The 24,946-nt window shown below is 46.5% G+C and overlaps 1 protein-coding gene across 7 annotated transcripts in view; it reads right to left on the reverse strand.

Annotated features, from left to right (window-relative positions):
- LOC122901130 overlaps nt 1–24,946 on the reverse strand; it is a 134,319-nt gene that overhangs the window by 24,835 nt on the left and 84,538 nt on the right. For 6 of the 7 annotated variants that reach the window (XR_006383364.1, XR_006383363.1, XR_006383362.1 and 3 more), the window contains 2 exons: nt 16,026–16,317; nt 15,487–15,696 (listed from right to left, as the gene is read on the reverse strand). Coding sequence is in view for 4 of the 7 variants with exons in the window: in XM_044240572.1 (XP_044096507.1) it covers nt 16,244–16,317 (74 nt within the window). In the remaining 3 variants the exon portion in view is untranslated. The remainder of the gene's footprint in view (nt 1–15,486; nt 15,697–16,025; nt 16,318–24,946) is intronic. The other variant, XM_044240575.1, reaches the window with a different exon arrangement.

The raw sequence follows: 24,946 nt of genomic DNA on the forward strand, positions 1-24,946 counted from the left end.
AGATCTTAGGAGATAGTGTTAAAATGGCACGCAAAAATAAATTCAAAACACGTCAACATCCATAAAAAAAGACAAGTGACATTAATTAAAAATATTTGTTGTTTTTCCTTCTGAGCACATCTCCCCAAGACCTCTCTCTCCCAAGCAATGTTCTGTTTCCCTAGGTTGAAAGCAGGCAAGCTGCCTTTCCTTTGCCACAGCCTAAACCTGACTTTGCACCGTTGACATGGACGTCTTACCTAAAAGATTACTTTATTAACACAGAAGTTTTAAAAAGCAACAAGGAAGACATTCGACACATCCTTTCTGCTGGGAAGTAAGCAGGCTTCAGAAACAGACTGACAGTCAAGTTTGAGGACAGAACAGAGCCACACCCAGCTCTGGCTGAAGTCACTGATTGTCTTTGCCTGAGAAACAAACATGAGGCTCCCGAAAAGCCAGATGTCTTCAATGTCCGCGCCTGGCGTTTCTTTCTGTTCGCCGTCCGCATGGAATGTTCCTTTGATGTCTCTTCCTTTGCCAGGTGCAGGTGCATCATAACTGAATTTGGGGCATCGACGTGGTTTTCAAAACCAACTCCAAAGACGACTACAAATCTACGATCAGGGTTAGGCACTTGAAAGGGTTCTCACATTTCATTCGAAAACCGATCTCTATAGGGCTTGTTCATAATCCTCACCACAATGACCGGGGATTTACAAGGAGGGGACAGCTTTCTCATTTGGAAGAAAGGCAAAGCGGATTTGCACGATGCCCTACTTCCAGGCAGGGCAGGGTAGCTGTGTCTGGATGAAATGCTCCCGGCCAGCCTGGTGCGCCAAGGAGAAGGGGCAAGGGGAGGCCACGGGAGAAATGGAAGACAGAAATGCGCCACTGGGCAGCTTAGGGGCCTGTGAATCTTTCTGCCGATGTACTTCTAATTCAGGGCAAGGCCGGGGGAGGGGAGTGGGCTGGTGAGAAAATGGAAAGCTCATTTTAAGACAGGGAGAGCTCTGAAATCTTATTATGCTGAGTAATTGCCGAAGGCTTAGAAATCCCTGCACCACTTGGGAGATTTGGCATCAGAGGAGGACAGAAGTGATGTGATCGTGGCTGGAGGGTCCCCCCCCCGCCCGAGCCAGGGCACTAGATCTCCTTAGTGCTTGTCCTTATCATTACTCCTCCAATGCCACGCAAGGCAGGGACACATTTGTGCTGGCCCTTGAGGCAATCAGATGCTTAGGCCAGTGAGGAATTGATTCAGAAACCGGGGGCACATGCAGATGTCGACCAGACCTCAAAGCGGCTGCCCCAAGAAACAGAGGAAACTAGAGCTACCTTCCACCAATCCCATCTGTAGAAGCCAGAGGATCTGAATTCTCCTTGGTGTTGAGCTATAAAGCCAAACGGCTTTAAAAAAGAAATTTTTAAAAAATGGCAAATGCTTTAGAGTTCCTAAACCCTCCAGAGTCAGGGTGTGGAGGCAACTTAATAATGGGAATTACCAAACAGAACGTTCCTCAAAGAAAATGGAGCGCTTTGGGTGCCTTTTGGTCCACTCCCCACCAGAACCGGAAGTGGGAAGCTGGGTGACTGGAAAGACTTCACAGCTCTTACCTCACTTGTTTCCTCATGCAGTTAAGAGAAGAACTTGTAGAATAGAAATGTCAAGACCAATTATATGCTCAGAATTACAATTACACCTCAGAACCTCATCTTTCTCTCTTTTCGAAATCTGCCACATTATCATTAATCAAGGCAAAGCTTGCAACGTTGTAGCTATGTAAAACCTTCACAAAATCATTTGGTCCTTGTTTTTTTCTACTTTGTTCCTTTTCAGTTAATGTAAGATAATTTTTTCCCTCCTTAACATCTCCGACTTCAGGAAAGACTTTGACAACCCCTCATAAGCCTGCAGATTTCGTGACAGATCTGTGATTATATTTAAGGAGGCTTGTCATAGGAAGTACACTCAAGTTTTTTTTGTTGTTGTCCTGATTTTAATGAGTGCAGTGAACTCATGATGTTCTAATGAGAGCCTTGTGTGTCTCAGAAAAGGGGGAGATGGGCGGGACCTACAGAAGGGGTAGTTACCACTAATAAATAAAAGCAAAACAAACAAACATTCTGAACTAAGCCATGCTAAAGAGAGGCAGGCTGGACCAGGGAAACTGAGGCAGGGTGACCTGAAATGGTCCAGTTGGGCAAAGGGATCCACGGTGGGGACAACTTTCCTACAACACAGAGGCTGTAGTCTGTGTTGGGATAGGTCTGCAAGGCAGCTGTCAGTGGATACAGCCGGAAACCAGACTCCCTCTGATTACAGAGAAGAACTCGACAACGATGAGACATGATTGTAAGTGGAATGGAGAGAAAAGATCATGCACTCCCCATTTCCAGAGGTGTTCAAGCAGAGACTCGGTAATCAGCTGGCAAAAAGCACGTGGAAAATATTGCTCCTTTGGGCTGGATGAAACTAGATAACCAAAGGACCCACGTGCCTCCCAAATCAGTCTGTGATTTCCTGGCAGTGGACCACCAGTAACCCACTCCGGGGCTCAGTTTCCTTATCGGAAAGATGAGGGCCCAGACACAAGATAGACATCGAAGATGGTTCTCAGCCCAAGATGGTGTAAGCCCATCACCCGGTAAACTGGTGTTAAGTTGGGAGCAGTGTTCAGGCATCCTAACTCCCTGTCCAACCTGCAAGGGGTCCCTGAACTTCTCTGGGCCTTCCTCTGAGGTCTTTCCTATAATCCGTAGACCAGATTGGAGACTAGAACAACATAAGGCCACCAAGTGTTTGAGGCAGCACTATAAAAAGCAATAGGTCAAAATGCCTGAAGCCAAAACATTTGTGAAATAAAGGTTTTCTGAAGTGTTTTTCAGACAAAAAGCAATCAAGAAGAGTATTGGGACAAAGCCTTTGAGTTCCCAGCCGTGGGATGTAAGGGAGCTCACAGGCTTGGGGAGAAAGTTTCGGGGCTAAAGGGAAACTCTCCCCAAGGGAGGAGGGAAGACTTTACACCTTGCCCTACCCCAGGACTCTTCCCTTTTCAGCCCCATTCATGTTTGGTATACAGTCGGTGCTTAAAATATATTTGGATGAATAAAATAAGTTTTACTGAAGGAAAATGCAGCAAATCTGTTCTAAACTTACATATCTATTTCAAACATGCATATTATATAACATACTCTTTAATTACCTTGGTAATTGTTGTTGAGACACCAGTAAGACAAAGTCAATGGGGGGAAGGTGGGGATAAGGACATCTGTAACAGTACAGAGACAAGTGTCAGGGCTACCTGGATGGATGAAGCCCGGAATGCCTTGAGATGACTCCCTAGAACGCTCCCTAATTTCTGGTTAAAGTCATCCATGATTGAAAGATCTACCTTGCTGGTAACCATTTGTCCTTATACAGAAAAAAAAGACATTTGCACCAATGCAGAAAGCAACATTGACTTCTTTTCTCTCTAAGCTGTTAAAAAAGAAAGAGCAGGGATACTTTGCCTATAAAACTGAAATGCAGAGACTTTAGATCTCTTCCTGCTTGCTATGGTTTGCATCTCCAGGCCCCCAGCCAGTGAGCTCCTAACAGGACCGGCCCTGGGTAAAGTGGTAGAATGACTGGAAGAAACAGATTCTTTCCCACTCCCCAGGACCTTCTCTCATGTTCTACCCACTCACCCTGCATGCTTATCCCCAAGGCCCATTGAGAATAGCCCCAAAGCATTCTGTTGATGCCTATTTCGTGGCCTTCATAAGATTCCATCTCCCATTCAGCTCAACAGACCATGCTCCCAGGGACACTTGAGCATCTCTGGACCCCCTATCTGAAGAGGGGCTTCATGTGCTTGCTGAAGATACAGCTCACCTACAGCTTAGCGTGTTACTCTTCCTAGAATAGATATGTTTCAAGATTGCGGTCCAAAGAATGAATCTGTCAGAGGCAAAGTAGGAAGGAGGTTGGATTGGGTACAAGAAACCCTGGCTGAGCGACATCCAGTTCTTGATGACCAAAAGTTAAAACACGTGAACTAAAAAGAGAATATTTTATATCGAAGCTATTTTGAAAAATTCAGGACGTAGGATTGCCAAATCTATGTTCCACTAACTTTTCAAATGATATAGGTCAATCGATGGTACCTCCTTGTGAGACCATGGCCACTAACGAACTACTATTTTCCAGTTCTTCCAATGGTTTGCTAGATGGGAACTACACTCTCTGGAAGGAGGAGTCTAACTTGAGGTCTAGTTCCTTGCATGCAAGTGTTTTCTCTCTGATTAGACAGTGAGCTCATTGACAGCAAAGATCTAACCATAATATTCTCCATACCCACAGCACAGAGTGGTAGACCCATAGTGATAGGTAGAAGGACGAATGGTTGAGTCCGCCATGTAAACTACAGATGCTGTAGGGACCGAGGTGGTACAGACAAATACGGAGGTCAAAAGAAGACATCAGAACAGAAGTAGGGAGACAAACAGAGGACAGAGCCCTTGATCCAGCTGGGTTCTTGGTGGGGACAGGGAAGCTTCTGGGCAGACTGGAGAGAGTCTCTGTGCCTTTGCTTCTCTTTCTGCCAAAGGAGTAGGTTTAGACCAACCAGTTCTAAAATCCCTTCCAGTCTGAGATGCTTTTGGACCACAAACTGTGAATCACTAGTCACTGGGCCCTGCAAAATACAAGTGGGACAGTTGCTTTCATCAGAAGGCCAGCCGGAAGGTGGCAAGCACTTAGGCATGATTTTTAGAGTTATTTTAAGGATAATCCTTAAACCTTAATCACAATTCACATGATGAGCTATTTTTCCTTGTACAAGAGGAAATTCTTGCATTTCAATAGCTGCAAACATGAGCAAAAGTCCTTTGCCAAAGCTCTGAGTCCGAAGAACATCCTTTGAGCCTCCCTCTCCTTTGATGCAATGCTGCGGATTCCTCTGTGTGAACCCACCGTGGATGCACAGAAGGACACGTCCCACAGCCATCCTGCCACACCCACCCCTTTTCCAGGTGAACCCCGACCTCTGCTTCTTATTCTAAGTCAGCACATGCAAGGAACAGAGACTACCGACGACTCCATACACACACACGGAGCTATTGTGAGCCGGTCGTTCCAAGTGCCTTCAAGTTCAAGGGAATGAGGGGGAGAAGGGCAGAGGGATTCTAATCTTTGGCCTGTCACGTGGAAGAAGAAAGAAAATCTCACGGACCCACGTTTTCTGTCCTGTAATGTTTATCATCTTAGATCACAGGCCGAGAATCTACTCACCGCGTCCCTTTTCTTCCCCCCAGTCCTGGGTTACGGCTGCTGGCTTAGAAGACAGGCTGTTTGGGCCAGGAGGGGAACTGGGGGACTGGATTCTGGATGGAGGCTAATCCAGAGTCCTTGTGCTTTGTGAACCACTATCAACAAACCCTTTCACCATGCTATAGACATCAGGAAGTTTGTGGCTGAGATCTTTTTCGAGGGAGACAATACAAATATTGATTTCCTGGAGCTCAATGACATAACAAATGACAGCCAACTGGGTAGCTTCAAACAACACACCTTTATTCTCCCACAGTGCTGGTGGGTAGAAATCTGAAATCAAGGTGTTGGTGGGTTGACCAGGCCTTCGTAGGCTCTAAGAAAAACTCCTCCTTGCCTCCTCCCAGCTTCTGATGGTTGCTGGTAATCCTTGCCCTTCCTTGGCTTGTAGCTACATCACCCCAGTCTCTGCCTCCATCGTTGTATGGCATCTGCTCCCCAGTCCCATGTCTCTGGGTCTTCACATGGCCTGCTTATAAACACACTGTCATTGGACTTAGGGCCTACCCTAATTCAGTATGACCTCACCTTAATTAAATACATCTGCAAAGACCCTAGCTCCAGATAAGGTCACATTCATAGTTCTGGGAGGATATGAATTTGGTAGGGGTGGGGGATGGGGAAGGGGACACTATCCACCCTAGTACCATACAGCAAAGGGCAAAGGCTGCAGCCTAGAACTCAGGAGACCGGAGTTCAAGGTCTGACTCTTTTACTTACTTATGTGGACACAGAGAAGTCATTAAACTCTCAATGCCTTTGCTATAAAATGGGATCGGGACGTCTGGGTGGCTCAGTTGGTTAAGCAGCTGCCTTCGGCTCAGGTCATGATCCCAGCGTCCTGGGATCGAGTCCCACATAGAGCTCCTTGCTCGGCGGGGAGCCTGCTTCTCCCTCTGCCTCTGCCTGCCATTCTGTCTGCCTGTGCTCGCTCTCTCTCCCTCTCTCTCTCTGATAAATAAATAAAATCTTAAAAAAAAAAAATGGGACCACCACCACCAACACCTCAAGGTTGCTGTGAGACAAGGGTAAGAACCTCTGGGGGCTGGGGGTATGGAATTAATTTGATGAGAAACCAGCCCCCCAGTCCACCAGTGAGCTAAGCTGCAAGTCACAGAACTTTATGTGACAGGCAGCTGCTGAAATGGCCCCCATACCCCTTGAGTCCTAATAGCCACATCCTTGTATAATCCTTTCCCCTGGAGTACTGACTGGACACCTAGTGACTTCCAGTCTAATGAACCTGGCAAAAGTGATGGGCTGTCTCTCCAACTTCTGTCTTACTCCCCTTCTCTCACTTTCTTACCCCCTCACCGTGATGGACAACAGCTGCCATGTAACTGCCCTGTAGAGCGGCCCACGGGGCAAGGAACTGAGGGCTCTGACCAGCAGCACAAAGAATCGGGAGGATCCTGCCAATACTACCTAAGCAGCTTAAAAGCAGATCCATCGCCAGCTGACCTTGAGATGGCTGCTGCCCAGCCAAAGCCAGAATTATAGCCGGTGAGAGACCCTGACCAGAGGAGCCCCCCAGATTCCTGACCCATAGAAATTAGGAGAATAAAGTTTTGTTATTCCGAGCCACTAGTTGTGGGATAATTTTTCCATAGCCCTAGAGAACTAACTGCTGTAGACTGAATGTTCATGATCCTCCCCACCCCAGTCCTTACGTTGAAACCTAATCCTCAGTGTGACGATATTAGCAGATGGGGCTTTGGGGAGGTGATTGTGTCCTAAGAGTGGAGCCTTCATGAATGAGATTAATGCCCTTATAGAAGAGACCCCCTAGAGTTTCCTCTCCCCTACCACCTTGGAGGAGGGCACAGTGAGATGACAGTCATCTCTGAACTGGGATGTGACCAGACACCCAAACTGGCATCCCCTTGATCTTGAGCTTCCCAGCCTTACAGAACTGGGAGAAATAAATTTCTGTTGTTTATAACCCACCCAGTCTCTGGTATTCCACTATAGCAGCCCTCACTAAGACATTAATACAGTTTATTAAATCAATTTTTAAAATCGAGATACAAGGGGAAAGAGATGGGTTAGGGTAGTAGTCAAGACCACACTATCAGAGCTTTGGTTTATGCAGTGTTTGGGTAACCCATCTCTCTGGGCGCCATTAACCCTCCCCACTGATGGTTTCACTAAGAAGACCAGAGCTGATGTTTGAGCAAAAGGGACTCACAGGCAGAAGATACCTGGGCCCATAACATGCATTTGCTCCGTGAGGGAATTGCAGGGGCAAGTGCTCACAGCCATAATAGTAGCTTGTCGATTACCTTGTTGAGTTGCTCTGCATTTCATCCGGCAGGGAACACAGGGGACCAGAATGGGAAACACCAATATGTGACCACTGTAAGACCTTATAAACATTCAGTACCTGGTATGACTATACTTAGTATACCACAAGTATTTGGTGCCTTGTATGCTATATGTGTATTATGACTGTTCAATGCCTCCTGGGTTTTTCCATCATTTTTGATTTGCTAAAAAGGCAGTTTCTTAATCTTAAAGCATTACAGAACCAAGAGAAGCCCTATTATTGTCACTCCTGCCACCTGCTTTACTGGCCACACTTTTGCCATATCTTTTGCCTTCCTTACAATACCTTCTGCCAGGCCTATCAAACTCCTCTTTGCCCTCCAAAGCCCAGCTTAAGTCCTACCTTCTCCAAAAAGCCTGTCTTGAGCCAGTAGGGTCCCAGAGCTGGTTCATATCAGCTCATGAGAGTTAACTGGTAATTTTTCAGGAATTTCACAAGCCAGATCTTGAACATGGGCATTAATAAAAGTTGCATTGTGTAAACTTACAATGAAAAAAATTAAAGACGGAGGTAGTAAATGCTCAGAACTCATCACTTCTGAATTACTATCATACTCTTGATGCTAATCTCTGCTTGAGTGTCTTTGCATCTACTGCACCTTTGTGGCAGAACTCCTCCATAATGATGGGCTCCTGTGTGTCTCCTGTGTCTCCTCCCACCTCCACATTTCATGAAGTCAACTTGGCGACTTGAAATTAACCAGGGTGGAATTACGGGATTTACACCATGGAAGTGGCAAATACTACAAAGTAAAGCTTTTATTTTCTTCCCCAGGGGCTGGTTGTTAAACATATACCAGCGCTACCACAGATTCCAGCCAAAATAACCCCTCTGAATTCTAAACTCTCATAGTGCTTCTTACCTTTTCTGCTCAATGAATGCACATTTAGCATTTGCTGCCTTAGTTACCAGGTATGTTTCCTGTGTGTGTGTGTGTGTGTGTGTGTGTGTATGTGCGCGCGCGCGCGCGCATCCACCTTCTCTCTCTAACTGCACTGTTACCAGATTTCAGGACAGGAACAGTAGTCCCCTTTATCCTTTCTGAGCCACCATGCCCTTAAATAACGTCCTCCTCCTTGGTGTGAAACCCAGGACCATCTCTGGATTTCCCAGCACATCAGGGGCTCACATTCTTACCATGTCTCCCACTACCATTCTGGCTCCTGACCTCCCTGGGCTGCTGCTCTTCTATTTCTGCCCCACACCAGCCCCTATCACTCCTCCTTCTCCACTCACCCACCTCCCAAACCAGCACCATGGAAATGGCAATATATTTTTACCAAGGGTTTGGATCTAACGGAACTGGAGAACAGCACAGGGATTGGTAATAATTCAACACCAGACTTCCCTGATATAGACATTCCCATCACCAGGGAATCTCTCCTTGCCCTTTTTTCCCTGGTGACCCCCTCTCTACCAGGACTTTTATCTCCATGTTTGAGGGTCCTCAAACTCTTATTTCCTTACCCAAAAAAGGGAAACCACAATTTGTATAACTTTATGATGCCAAGAGATTTGCTATGAATCCCTCCTCAACAAGGACCCACTTTGCACATTAAAAAATTATGATAAAAACTTTCAACAAAGTAGGTACCTCAACATAATGAAGGCCATATATGATGAGCCCACAGCCAACATCATACTCATTGACCAAAAACTAGATGCTGTTCCTCGAGGATCAGGAACAAGACAAAGATGCCTACTTACATGACTTTTATTCAACATAGTATTGGAAACTCCAGCCAGAGCTATCGATCAAGGGAAAAAAGTAAAAAAGTCAGCCAAATCAAAAAGGAAGAAATCAAATGGTCTTTAATTGCAGATAACATGGTACCATATATAGAAAATCTTAAAGACGCCACCAACACTGTTAAAACTAATCAACAAATCTAGTGAAGTTTCAGGATACAAAATCAATATACAGAAATCAGTTGTGTTTCTACACTCTGATAATGAACTGTCAAAAAGACGGTTCTTATTAAGAAAATAATTTCAATTATAATTGCATCAAAAAATATCTAGAAATAAATTTAATCAAGGGGATGAAAGACCTATGCAGTGAAAACTGTAAGATACTGATGAAAGAAATTAATGAAGACACAAATAAATGGAAAAATATGCTGTGCCCATGGATTGGAAGAATAAATTTTTTTTAAAGATTTGTATTTATTTATTTGACAGACAGAGATCACAAGTAGGCAGAGAGGCAGGCAGAAAGAGAGAGGGAAGCAGGCTCCCTGAGGAGCAGATAGCCCGATTTGGGACTCGATCCCAGGGCTCTGGGATCATGACCTGAGCTTTAACCCACTGAGCCACCCAGGCACCCCTGGAAGAATAAATATTGTTAACATGTCCACACTACCCGCAGCAATCTACATATTCAGTACAATCCCTATCAAAATTCCAATGGCACTTTTCATAAAAAGAATAAATGATCCTAAAAATTTGTATGAAACTACAAAGACCCCAAATAACCAAAGCAATCTTGAGAAAGAAGAACAACACTAGAGGCATCATGCTTCCTGATTTCAAACTACAGTGTGTAGCTATGGTAATCAAAACAGTATGCTATTGGCATAACAATAGATACATAAATCAATGGAATAGTATAGAGAGCCCAAAATAAACCCACAATTATATGGTGAATTAATTTACAATAAAGGAGTCAAGGAAATGGAGAAAGAGTAGTCTCTTCAATAAACAGTGCTGGGAAAACCAGACACCCACATGCAAAAGAGTGATATTGGACCACTGTCTTACATCATACACAAAAAGTAACGCAAAATAGGTTGTTCTTATTAAGATTTCATTTTCATTTATATGACAGAGAGACACAGTGAGAGACAAAACACAAGCAGGGGGAGAGGGAGAAGCAGACTTCCCACTGAGCAGGAAGCCCGATATGGGGCTCAGTACCAGAACCCTGGGATCATGACCTGAGCCAAAGGCAGAGGCTAAATAGCTGAGCCACCCAGGCACCTCTCGAAGTTTTAAAAAAAGTTTTAAAAAAGTTTTTTAAAAAACTTGACCATAGACCTGAAACCCTAAAATTCCTAGAAGAAAACATAGGCAATAAGCTCCTTGACATCAGTCTTATGATGATTTTTTCAGATTTGACAACAAAAGCAAAGGCAACAAAAGCAAAAATAAACAAGTGGGACCGTATCAGACTAAAAGATTTCTATGCAGCAAAGGAAACTCAACAAAGTGAAAAGGCAATGGGAGAAAATATTTGCAAATCATCTATTGGATAAAGGGTTAATATCCAAAATACATAAAGAACTCCTACAATTCAATAGCAAAAAAAAAAAAAATCTGATTTAAATATGGACAGAGAAACTAAATAGACATTTTTCCAAAGAGGACATACAGATGGCCAACTGGTACTTGAAAAGGTGTTCAACATCATTAATCAGGGAAATACAAATCAAAATCACAGTGAGATACCCCCGCACACCTACTAGCATGGCTATTGTCAAAAAGAAATAACAAGCGTCGGTGAGGATGTGGGGAAAAGGGAACCATAGTGCACTGTTGGTGGGAATAGAAGTTCATGCAGCAACTATGGAAAAAAAGAAATAGAAGTTCATGCAGCAACATGGAAAAAAAAAACAGTATGGAAAACAACTATGCAAAACAGTATGGAAAATTAAAAATAAAACAACGATACGATCCAGCAATCCCACTTCTGGGTATTTATCCAAAAGAATTTAAAACAGGATCTTGAAGAGATAGTGGCACACCCATGTTCACTACAGCATTATTCACAACCAGGAGGTGGAAGAAACTAAATGTCCATAAAAAGATAAACAAAATGTGGCCTAGATGTACAATGGAATATTATTTAGCCTTAAAAAAGAAGGAAATCTGATCAGATGCCACAGTAAGGTTGGACCTCAAAGATACTTTGCTAAGTGAAATAAGCCAGCCACAAAAAGACAAATGTTGCGTGTTTCCATTTATACAAGGTATCTAAAGAAATTAAACCCATAAAAACAGAAAGTAGAATGGTGGTTGCCAGCCACTGGGGAGAGAGGAAAAAGGGGAGTTGTTCAGCTGTAAGAGTTTCAGTTTGCAAGGTGAGAAAGTTCTAGAGATCCGTTGTACAACAATGTACCTACAGTTCTCAATATTGTAATGGATGGTTTAAAATTAAGAGGGTACATTTATGTGTTTTACCACAATTTTTTTAAAGGGCACAGGCATTCTCATTCTACAAATACGGGATTTTAGAACAGAACTCTAGAAATAATAGAAGACAATCATGTGTGTGCCTGCTATAAATTACTCTCGGACTCCCTGTGGTTTTGGACTATCTGGGCTGCTCTTCACCGTCATTGTGAGTAAGAAAGAAGTATGTGTCATGGGGTGTCCAAGTGTCTCACGGAGCCCACTTTTAGTCCAGGGATATTCCGTACACTGTATACTCTTTTGATGACTGGAAACAAGCTTCTCCCATGTTATAAATGCAAGTGCACATGGCAGGCACAGCAAAGGGACGGCCCCACACAGGGAGTGCTGGAGAGAGCTGGTCACCTGTCCTCACCACCCAAGCTGGTCTGGTGCCTGGCCCAGCACTTGCCTCTGCCCAGCCTCTCCCCGCGGATCCAGATTACGCTTCACTATTTTGTGAAGTAACCTTTTTGTGAATACCATTTTCTTGAAGCAGAGGACTCTCTCCACCATAGCGGATGGTTTTTCTAATGCTTATGCAAAAGGACAGCCTCCCATTGTCAGAGCATTTGACACTCTCCTCGAAGGAAAAAAAAATTTTCACTTTACCCGCCCCCCCCTTTTTTAAGGAGAATGGCAGGCATCTGAGATAGGGGCCAGACGCTGCTGGAGACCAGCTCCGATGGAGGACAGTTTCCACACAGGAGTTGTCTTGCTTTTCCCTAGCGACTCCAGAGCACGGTCTCAGAGTCTATTCCGACAGCCTGTGTCAACATGGCCAGAGGTCTGGTGCGCCCCTTGGAAGAATTTTAATGTTTTTGACAGACTATCTGTTAAAATGCTTGTGTCCTCATTTGGAGTTTCCAGTCTGTGTTTGCACTGAGCTCCATCCAGGTGAAAAAGAAAATACTCCACGTGGTCTTTACTGCAGGGTTCAGCCAGATGGGGACCAATGTTTATTGTCAGTGGCACCAAAGTCTGCACCGTCTACCCAGCCTGGAGGTTCCAAACGGCTCCCCCAGGCCACGAGTCTCATGCAGAGTTGGGGTTTGGAAAAGGCCAATCTGGATCTCGCAAGTGTACCCAGGCCATCTCCCAAGCCTGAAAACATTTGTCAAACTGATTTGAAGTCCAGATTAACAGCAGATGGTTTTAGCCACATGCCCCCATTTAGGTCATAAAACCATGCATTTTCAGACCTAGAAAGGATCTGAGAGGTCTTCTAGGTCAACGCCCTCATGCTTCGAAGTAGGAAAGTGGGCGGGCAGTGAGTCGAAGGGGGTCATTGCAGGACACCTGCTGGTTGGTAACGGAGCCTGGGCCTGAAGCCAGCCAGGCCTCCTGACTCCCCACAATTGTATCTTCCCACTACAGCCTGGCAGAGTTTCCAGATAACCGAAACATTGACAAGACCTTGCCAGCAGCCCACCAACTTCAGTCAATATTTGCTATGACAGAATTCCAGCAGAACCTAGAGATTTGGAAATTTACCTTTGTGGGGTTTGATGGGTTCTAGTGGAAAAAGGATTTTTGACTTTTCTAGAAGTGGTCCGTTTACTTAGTTCACTCACACCGAGTGTTTTGTACCAGACTCATGCTCAGTAAGTTCATGTTCCACAAACATCCAGCCCATTTCCCCCTATATCTGCATGCCCAGAAATAACCCAGGTGACGAACGTCTTCCGGGCCCTTGAGGCAGACTGAGAGGGGTAGCAGGTAGACCTAGGATTTGGGGGTATTTGGTCCTGAGAACTTCACTTAATGGAGCCATTGACTCAAAAGCCAGAGACCCTGGGTTTGAGTTCGAGTCTGGCCAGTCCCTGCGTGGCTCCCTCAGGGCCAATCCCTGCCTGGCCTCGCAAGAGGGATTTAAGGAGTTCGTGCCTTCAGCTCTCAGCTTTGACTCAGGCCAACTGCCAATTTCCTAATTTAGTGCCCGTGCTCGGTCCTTCTGCGCCTAAGGGGTTAGCTTCCCCACATCACCTACCAGATTCCATGATTTGTTCTCAGCATAGGCCCTGACTCTCCCGCACAACCCTATGCCAGATGTCCCTAGTGCTGGGTTCTGGATTCCCTGTCCCTGGGTCCTGCCTTCCTTTTGGAACACAGGACAATCTTTGCTAGACCTCTCTGCTGCTGAAGGCCCGAGTGAGGCAACTGGTGGTTCTGACCCCACACGTCTATGCCTTCCGCCGACGCCCCACAAGGATGGAGGGGAAGCTGCAGGCTAAACAGCTCTCTGGCTTCCCTCCAGGTCTCAACTAAGTCTGCCTCATCCCCTCCTTCAGTCTTTGGCTGGGTCCTGCTCCAGATCAAGCCTAGGTTTTCTGACAGAAATCAAGAAGGCCAGGCTGGATCCGCTCGATTTAAAGTGGCACCCTGCTCATATAAATAGGCAAGCACGTGGGTTAGCTCTCCGGTTGTTGGCATGAAGGCATACAGGACAGGGTGTCAAGAATTTGGCCGTTAGAAAATGAGGCCGTTGGGTCTCAAAGGTAAGTTTGATTATTTATGGTCTTTACAGTGATCTGGTTTTGAAAGGGAGCTGGAATGTTCTCCTCAAACTTAGAGAATCTGAACATGGTGATGCCTCCGTCCTTGTCCCCAGGCTCCCAAGGATGTCCCTGATATGTGGACTCATCAGCCATAGAAGATCAAAACAAGACTTTGAATCTTGAGGACCTATTTTGAAAGCATGTGCGTATGTGTTCCTTGTTAAAAGGAACTAAATCGGGGGATATAATGAATAGTTTCTGTTTCTATTTAAGTCTTGTTGATCAAATAATCTGAGTTCCCAAAAAAAAAAAAAAATCTGAGTTCATGATTTGCCCCCTTGACAATTTCCAAAAGCATGCACCTTGTTTATACGGTTCTCCAAAATGAATCCAACCCACGCCCTTGTCCTACGCTCAAGTCTTGGCTTTTTCCTGGAGCCCTGAGAAAGGTCGAGCAGGGAGTGTAGTGGGAATAAGTGACGACCCCTGGGTGGAAAACAGTGCAGCCTTAGCTGACGGGGCAGCAGTGGAGGCCCCCAGAGGCCCTAGAAGATGAAGGCTCCGGGTCGATCTGGTGATGGGGCGGCGAGCACAAAGTCAGAAGCAGGGTAGTCACGGAGGCGGAAGGCACTCAGTAAATTATGGAACAACTAGCGTCAGGTCCCCTTTGACCTCTCGTTCTGTGCTGACCCCAATAATTCAGAGATGTAAGATTTGTACAGTCAGTTCTGAGGTTATTTCAAATGGTCATGCCTTACAAGAATGTGTTTCACTTGCAAATTTTCAAAAATGCTTTTGTAAACTGCCTTCAGTTGGATTCACCACAAGTAGGCTCAGAAGAAGATTCATGTGAGAGTGATTTACCATGGAGGTGCTCCCGGGAGAAACCAGCAAGAGGGGGGAGAAGCAGCTACTGCAGCCCAAGGGCCATCCACCGAGGGAGGTCTCAGGTTGGAGCCTCTGGAAGCGAAGCCTCAGAAACCAGGGGATGGGCTACAGAACCCCTCAGCTGGCTCCAAGCGGGCCTGGGAGCAGCGCTGATAGCAGACACTATCAGCTAGCTCCCTCGGTCCCTAAATAACTCAGGGAGGCAGGACGGATTGTACCCCCCATTCACAGAATGGGGAAGCTGAGCTAAAGAGAAACTGCCCCGGAGGTCACACACCCTCCGTGTAAGTAACAAGATACACAGAACTCACTCGGCTGGGCTCAGTCCTCTGGCTCTTCTTCCTCCTCCCACGAAAGGGAATCTTCTCGCCGTCGGTCCATGCCGGCTTCCCACCTGGCCATGGCGATGGGCGTCCAGGGCAAGCAGCATAATTAGGAGGTCAAAGCAGCTGCGCTCCCAAACCAGCTGGAAATTACTTTGGGATTTGCTGATGTTGTCAGTTGCCCAGCTTCTTAGTCCCCTAAATCAGAACAGATAATCAGGATTTGGGAACGGTTTTGTGCTTATTAATTGAAAACACTTCTAGGAAACAGGCTTCGGAATAGGGTTGTTTCTGATAAACTCGCTCTTCGCATTGTCGCAGCCTGAACTTGTGCCGCTCCTGCCTGGGCGCGCCACCGCCCCCCACCCCCACCCCCGGCCCTGTTCTACTCACTTCCTACCCACATCCTCCTGGCAGTCAAGACCCGCTCTGAGCACGTCTTGCCAGAGGCCCCCACCGGCCCCAAGGGGACTGCCCACCCTGGACGTGGGCCGTGCAGACTTCGGGTGGTACCTCCTCCTGCCTACCTTTCTAATGCACTTGCTTCTTTCTGCCCAAAGCGAGGATCTGTTTCTTAGGACTGGCTCCCCAGCCAATGTCATACTGGGGCGTCCCCTGAAGTCCAGCACGATGTTTCGGAAACGGTCGACGTGGGAACAGTGGTTAGTTACTCGGCTTTGGAGACAGAGAAATGGAAGCACCGGGAGGAGCCTGCCCGGATAAAGCACGAGCCACGCACAGGCAATCACTTCTTCTCAATTTTGCTTGTTGACATCGGGCCGGACCCAAGATCCCTGTTCGAGACCACCCCTTTTAGGGCTGGCAAAGAAAGAGGCAGGCTCTGGAGTCAGACCTGCCTGCTGAGTCATTAACCGTGTAATCTCAGCTAACCTACTCAGGCAAACCTACTTTTTTCTCTGCCTCTTCTTTCCACCTGGTAAAATGAGGCAAATAATAGCACCTGCCTCAAGAGTCCATGAGTTCCATGTGCGTAAAGAACTCGGAAGGCTGTAGGTCAAGCGTGCCGCTTGTTAGCTCTGTTCTTACCATAACTATTGCTAGGCATCCAGAAGGATAAAGAACTTGCCCAACACCCCATTTCTGGGTAGATTGTGCTCAAATATCACCTTCGCTGTGAAGCCTCCCCTGGCCATCCCCTCTGCCTGTTTGGACCCTCCCGCCAACTGCCTGGGGCTCGGGGTCCCCACGCCTCCCCCAGATTCCTAGGAGGCGGCTTCAAGCCTTCCTCACTTGCAGAAGCCGAGATGCCACGATCTGCCTGGCCTGCCTGGTCTCCCCCTTATTCCAATAGGCAAGGTGGCTCAGGGCGCTGGTGCTGGGAAGGCAGCCCTGTCCCAGGGGAGGGACCTGGGCCCCAGGCTCTCCACAGACCTGCCCTCCTGCAAGATCATGAGCCGCAGGACCCAGACCCTTGCTGAACCCTGGCTGTGGCTGGGAGTTGCTCGGTGGGCTGTGTCCGCACCGGGCGGGTTTTTTTCCTTATTGCCAAGAATTTCTGCTTCCAGAGGCATTCACCTTTCCCAGGAACACCCCTCAGCTAAAAGAGAAAAGAAAAAGCAAACAAAAGAAACCCTCCCCGAACAAGGAGACTTTCTTTCTCTGTGCGTCCCTGATAAGAGAAACCCTCTGCCAACTGTGGCATCCTGTTCTAGACATTTCCTGTGGCTCCTTGCCCCAGCCAGGCCCTCAGGGCTCCTCTGGGTGTGAGGAATGGAGCTGGGGAGCCTACAGGGTCAGCAGGAGATGATCTTTTGAGACTTGGGGATGTGAATTGAAGCTGTCGGCCAAGTGTGCAAAATTGCCCAGCTGAGGCCAATTAATTTCTCTCTCTCCCATACGCACTTTTTTTTAAACTGATTTATTTATTTTTAAGTGAGTTCTCTGGACAACCTGAAGCTTGAGTTCATGACTCTGAGATCAAGAGTCGCATGCTCCCCCAACTGAGCCGGCCAAGCACCCCATCGCCCATACACATTCCTTTTTTTTAAGATTTTGTTTATTTATTTGACAGAGATCACAAGTAGGCAGAGAACCAGGCAGGGAGCCCGACTCGGGGCTCAATCCCAGGACCCTGGGATCATGACCTGGGCCAAAAGCTTTAACCCACTGAGCCACCCAGGCGCCCCACCCACACACATTTCTTAATAACAACTTAGACACATTGCCTACAGGACCTTTAACTCACTGAGCCACCCAGGCGCCCCTCCTACAGGACCTTTAAAACAGAAATGACTGTATCGTCTTTTCTATTCCAAGATACCTCTTCCATTTTGCTAATGAGCTTCACAGGCATGGGTCCCCTGGAGACTGAATTCTGTTGCACAGGGCTCTGCAATCTGATATGGAAACCACTTGCCCCATGTGGGTACTGATCCTGGAAATGCAGCTAGTCCAAATTGAGATAGGCTGTAAGTGCAGAAGCACACCAGATATCAAAGATAAAGTATAACCCCAAAAGGTAAAAGAGCTCAATAATAATTTTTCCACTGATTACATGTTAAAATGATAATATTTGGGATATATTGGGTTAAATAAATACATTAACAACAATTTTTTACTTTTCCAAATGTGCCCACCAGAAAAGATATAATTACATCTACGGCTCATATTATGTTCTATTAGATTGTGCTGATCTAGAACTTAGTTTATTTGAATTCTGAGTTTCTAATTCAAAAAAGGAAGACAAACATTTTGCCTCGCCCACTGTCCTTGGATATTCGATCTATTTTTGCCAAGTTACAAGATAAGCGAGAATAACGCTTTACTTCTCACTAGTTATTCATTCCACAAGCCCTGGGAAGGGAGGTGAGCACAGGGCTTCCATCCATCAGTCAAAAGCTTCAAAAGGCATTAAGGTCTCATTTTTTCTGCAGGCAAGTACCGGAGCTTCTGTAGTGGGCAATCTTCAATTCTAACTGTATCTCTTACTCAGAAATATTATTTCAGAATCCTCTTTGTAAACCCACTGGCTGGGGCGCCTGGGTGGCTCAGTGGTTTAAAGCCTCTGCCTTCGGCTCAGGTCATGGTCCTGGGGTCCTGGGATCGAGCCCCGCATCAGGCTCTCTGCTCGGCAGGGAGCCTGCTTCCTCTCTCTCTCTGCTTGCCTGTCCGCCTACTTGTAATCTCTGTCAAATAAATAAATAAAATTTTAAAAAAAACTTTAAACCCACTGGCCTCCTAATTAACTCATCAAGAGAAGGTGTTTGGAAAGCCTTTTATTAGCAGCTGAGTTAGGGAACTCTTGGCCGGAAACATTTATGTTATAGCCTTCTCACTTCCTGCTGCCCTGACCTGAATCCCGTAAGAGACTTTTCTACGACTCGTATCTAGGAAACAGAAACACCGACACCATCCTTTGACAAGTGGTTCCATGACCTGAAGGAATCTACTTCCCTGGGCTGAAGTTTGGCCGTTTATGAAGTTGGCAGGTGGCTTCTAAAGGTCCTTCTACTTTTTGTGCTCGATTTAAAATCCTAGACTTAAAAAAAAAACCCAAAACTCGGTTTTCCAGTCTTACATCTTGATCGTGACAAGCTTATTGGCTGGTGTCATATCAAGTGCAGTAATCAAAACTGCTGTTTTGTCATTAAAACATAAGCCTCTCCGGTCTCAAAAAATAAAAAAATAAATATTCTTGTCCTAAGTCTCAGGTGATCAAATCTAAGCAGGAGAAGTACCCGTAGCATGTCCCTGATTATTTGAGAGTAAAAACCATGTCCGGCGTGTGCAATCACCCTTGGCTAGCAGTCTGGGCGTGTCTACCAAGAACTGCAAAGTGCACGTCCCATGATCCTGCTGTCCCCTTCTTGGGATCTATCACAAGGAAGCTATTGGAAATTTGATAGATTTATATGGAGAATGAATGAGCCAGGCTACTTAACTCAACATCATCATGGGAAAAAGTCAGATGTCAGGTGAATTGTAAAATAAATAGATTAAATAGGTCTGTACAATGGAACAATATTACAGTGTCAAAATGGTTTAAAAGAGCTATTTCAGAACCTAGGAAAGCATTCCTAACACATAGTGTCAAAGTCAGGTTATAAGGAAATTCTTCAAAATGATAAGAACGATTCTCCCCATGTAGTGACATTTTGTGAGTGATTTTTATCTTCACAGTCATCCTTTTCTCTAAATTTTCCAAATTCTTTAACAATTCCAATTACTTCAATAAATCACAACAATGGTGACTTTTACAGAGAAACCCGTCACACTTTTCTCAGCCCTGCAGGGCTCCAGGCTGTATCTGATTTTGTGGCAGATTTGAAGCTGAACTGGAAAATCTGGGGCTCTCGTTGCTTTAGAAGAGGGCATAGTAGGGCTCAGTAAAGATTTGGTTAATGACTGAAGAACCAGAGGTGATAAAATACATCACAAAGAGTCAAATCAAATAATTTTTAAGCTTCAGGTATAATTTTCAATTGAATGGTTACCGAAAATAATTATGAGTGGAGAGGGGAAATGACTGCAATGAACTGAGCTCAAAGGAAAGTTTTTACGGAGGGCACCTGTGTTGGTGCACTTGGGCCGCCATCACAAAGCACCAGAAAGGCATCTCTCATAGTTCCAGGGGCTGGAACTCCAAGGTCAAGGTGCCTACAGGTTTGGTTTCTGCTGAGCCCGATCTCCTTGGCGCACCCATGGCTGCAATCTCGCCATGTCCTCATACGGCCTTTCCTCTGTGTGTTCCCATCCCTGGCGTCTCTTTATTTGTTTAAATTTCCTCTTCTTATAAGGTCACCAGTCAGACCGGTTTGGGGCCCACCTTAACAGCCTCATTTTAACTTAGCTCACCTCCTTCAAGGCCTATCTCCAAATACAGTCATATTCAGAAGTCCTGGGAATCAGGCATTAAAACTCAACATGTGAAAATTAAGGGCACGCAGTTCAGCACATAACAGCATCCATCCCAAGTGATTCCACTGACCTTAAATCTTCCAAGTAATCCCTGCTGATACCTGGGCGCTCGGAGGCAGACAGGCCAGGGAGCTGGCCAAAGACTTATTACCAGAGGCCATAAACTCTTGGTTGAGGGCTGCTAGTGAAGAAGCCGGAGAAGGAGGAGCTAAGTGGCAGCGCTTGGATCTGAGACACCCAAGACTTTTTTTTTTTTTTTTTAAGATTTATTTATTTATTTGACAGACAGATCACAGGTAGGCAGAGAGGCAGGCCACAGAGAGAAGCAAGCAGGTTCCCTGCTGAGCAGAGAGCCCAATGCGGGACTGGATCCCAAGACCCTGGGATCATGACCTAAGCTGAAGGCAGAGGCTTCAACCCACTGAGCCACCCAGGCGCCGCCCCCGGCCCCTCCCCCCAAGCCCCAGACTTTTATATGGAGCTGAGGATCCCTTTAGGAAAGTTTCTGGAGGAAAAGTGAGGAACCAGGGGCACCTAGGCTCAGTCGATTAAGCCTGTGGCTCAGGTCATGATCTCAGGGTCCTGGAATCGAGCCCCACATCAGGCTCCTTGCCCCACATCAGAGGGGGAGTCTGCCTCTCCCTCTGCCTCTCTCTCTCTCTCTCAATCAGGTAAATAAATAAAATCTTAGAAGAAAAAAAAAAATGAGCTACCAAGTTGGAAGAGTCAGTGTAGCTAAGCCTTTCATCCTTGGCTAAGAAACTGGCCTGGATCCTGTAGATAATGGGGAACCATTAGACAATATTAATATAATACTCGTGTGACTTCCCTGTTTCTTATTTGTTTTGTTTTTTAATGCCAGCAGCTGAAAATGTCTATTCTGTGTAAGCCTACAGAGGTGTTGCTTATTAATACAGAGCATTTGAATAAAGATAACCTTGGCAAACAAGGCTTGGGGTTCAAAGAAAAGACGGCCTTTGTTCCAACAAATAAAAATATCACAGAATTGAATAAGCCCTTTTTTGTTTCCCTGTGCCTACACAGCCAAAGGAAAAAGTTAAGTCAATTATCCTGATAATCCTGTTTTATTTAGGAAGCTTTTAGCTTTACTGGAAGATGCCTACCTAGTCTTACTCCCTTTTAGAAGAAAATCATTAAATCTCGAGCCATCTAAATGCAAGAGGTAAAAGAACATTCTTTCCAGAATTTTCTTTTTTGGAGTTCCTGCATTGTACAGGCTGATTCTTTCTTAACCTCTGACTTCCTCTGCTACCCTCAGGAGTTGCCAAGTTCCCCACCAAAAGATCCCCAGAGGAAGGAGGCTACAAGAAAACTCACTGGCTGTGATGGGGCCTGCTTTTCTTATTGAAATGGAGATTTAAGGTCAGTGAACCAAACAAAAACCAAAACACAGCAAACTCATCAAAATGCAGGCCCCTAAATTGAGACTAACACTGCTTCACTCTTAATTTAAAAGAGAGATGGAACAGAATGCCACTGGCTTCCCAGAAAACATGGCACTTTTCCCTAGTTAAGCAAAATAGATTTAATTTGCCTTCTATTTTAAGGCTCGGCCCTCTATTTTGTCTCTATCCTTGTCCTTTTACCTCATCTCTCTTACCGCCTTCCAGTGCTTTTTATCTTTGCAAACACCTTAAATCTTTTTTGGAACAAGACCCCCATACAGACACACTCATCCCAACAAATAACACTTGAAGGTCCTCGCTGGTCACGCCGCTGCTCAGGCTCCTTCCTTCCCCCCACTCTGGCTCCTGAAAGCCTGGGGAGTGCGAAAGGAAACAGCTCTGTCTGCCATCTACATTCTCAGCGGGGCGTTGGCCAAGGTGAAGGAGAAAGGACATCTGACAGAGGGTCTATTATCTGTGTCCCGGGACGGTTACCACGTGCTGTGGACTGAACAGTGGTCCGCCCGCCACCCCAGATTCCGATGCGGAAGCTCTAGCCCCACCGCGATGGTATTTGGAGGTGGGGTTCTCGAAGGAAATTCATGTTTAGATGAGTTTGTGAGGATAGAGTCCTCGTGATGGATCAGTGTCCTTATAAGAAGAGGGCTAGGCTCCAGAGCTTCCTTTCTCTGTCATGTGAGGACACAGCGAGAAGGTGGCCATCTGCAAGCTGGGAAGAAGGCCCACGCCAAGAATGCAATCTGCTGGCACCTTGATCTTGCACTTTGCAGCCTCCAGAACTGAGAGAAAGAAGTGTGTGTTGCTTAAGCCACCCAGTCTGTGGTATTTTGTTCTAGCAGCCCCGGCTGACGAAGACACCATAATTGCACCGGCTAAGGCTTGAAGGCAAAGCAGCAAACCTCCCACTGCCTTTAGCCTCCAAGCCTCCTGGCAAGTCACGTGCACGCCCCACAGAGAGCTCTGAGGGCTTTCCATGAGCTCCTCGCCAGTGCCTGTGACGGGTCGTGCACTCGTCATCCCGGAGGGTTCCCGAGCCTCCACCACGTCATTTCTTAGAAAAACCAGAAGCATCGGTTTTTGCTCTACTGCGAGGATCTGGTGGCATTTCACAGGAAATACCATTTTCCTCTTGTGTGTTCTTGGGAGCTGGCCTTTTCTCTGCTAGTGTTGCAGTTTCCATCAAGTTTTACCATGTGGCAACTCTCTAAATTTATGGCTAATTTACTTTTTTTCTATCCCATTCAGTGAAGACCAATCACAATAAATTACACATTGCGATTCGCAGCCCCAGCACATTCCAGTTGACGACAATACGTTAATTACAGAAGCTTGCACTGTTCATCTAAATGAAGACTGGTAAGGTCCAATCGTCTGAAGGGGGGACGGGCCATTCTAAAACCTGGGCCATCGCCAAGGTCTTTGCTGCCCGCCAGGCAAGCTGACCGTATTCCCCCCGCAGCAGCTTACACAGAGCACGGGGGAGCGGAGTTACGATGATTATTCTGAAATTCATCTATTTGAACCCGACATAAACTCACGTGACACTTGGATCGTGATCAAACACAACTTTCACTCTTGCTCTCTCATGTCTTTTCAAAATTTCATTCTCCCACCTGCAGCCAGGTGGAAACTCCAGCAGCTGCTCAGGGCTTTCCACATGCCCACAGTCCCTTGAAGGCCCAGACGGACTCAGTTTGGAAACAGAATGTCCTTCCTCCTTCCCCGACATGGCATTATTTCGGGTGGGAATCCTGACGGGGAGGGGGCACAGTTCTTCTTCTTCTCCTTCCTCTTCCTCCCCCTCCTTCTGCTTTTTTTAAGATTTATTTATTTATTTTAGAGCGAGAGAGTGAGCAAGCAGGGGAAGGGGGCAGAGGGTAGGGGGTGGGGCAGAGAGAGAGAGAGAGAGAGAGAATACTGAAACACAGACTCTCCACTGAGCCAGGAGTCCACTGTGGGGCTCCAGCCCAAGACCCTGAGATCATGACCCGGGGCCAAAACCAAGAGCTGGTCCCTTAACCAATGGAGCCACCCAGGCGCCCTGGGGAGGGGGAAGCAGTTCTTCTAATCCTTATGCTCTTCTCACTCTTGACTCTCTTCTCACTCACCTGCCAGGTGGAGGATGGGAGGGGGAGGGTGGTAGGAGGCGAAGGAGAGAAGAGAAGCAGCGGCTGCAGACAGCTCCCGTTCCAACGGGAACTCCTAAGCTCCCCGTTTCTTTCCGCCCAGCAGAGTCCAGGCTGAGGCTCAGGTGGGGCCCTTTCAGAAACAGAACTGCCGTGCCCTCTCTCCTGCAGCTCCCTAACAGGATGGTTAGATCCTTATTTGGGGGCCATCCTGACTTCCTCTAAGTTACACCTCCAGTCTCCCTTGCCTAGGTCTCCTGGCCCCTCCAGGCTGGTCCTTTAGGACAAGACCCCAGATGGCCCCGTGGCTGTTCTGCTCCCACAGCTGTGGGAAAAGAGCAGGGGGCTCCCACCAGCACCTCTGATACACTCGGTCCTTTCTGTCCTTCTGATTTCCTGCAGCACTTAGACCCCTGGAGTCAGAGGCCAGCCCCCCTGGATCTCCCAACTACATGAACACATTGTCAAAACTCTCAAGGGCTGCTCTGGAAATCCCGCTGGCTTAGGTTTGGGTAAGTGGTGGGGAGAGCTCACAGCACAACCCCCTGCTGCTCCTCAGCACTCGTTTGACCATATCTGATCCTTTCTTCGTCATTGTCATTCTGGCTTTGGGGTCTAAGCATTGTGGGGCAGTTTCTGGGGTCACATCCTTTGGAAAGCTACATAAGGGGAGGGATCCATATCTACCCTAGAGTTCAGTGGTTCTCAGTCCAGCAACATGGCCCCCGTGTCCTGGTCCCAGCACATGGAGATGTATGAGAATCTTCTGGAGGGTTGCTAAAACAATGGGTACGAGATTCTCCTAGCATTTCGTGCCTGGAAGGAGGGTTGCTAAATGCTCTGGAACATGTGGGGCATCCCTACACACTGACCCAAATGTCAGAGAGACCACCCCCCTAAAGAAATGCGAGTCATCAAAAGTAGGGCAAAAAAGTCGAATTCTTACAAACTCATATAATCTGGAGACCCCTTTATGTTTAGTGAGACCTTCTCCTAAGATTGAGTCACCAAGCTAAG

The sequence above is a fragment of the Neovison vison genome, chromosome 2, assembly GCF_020171115.1.
Source record: "Neovison vison isolate M4711 chromosome 2, ASM_NN_V1, whole genome shotgun sequence".
NCBI lineage: Eukaryota > Metazoa > Chordata > Mammalia > Carnivora > Mustelidae > Neogale > Neogale vison.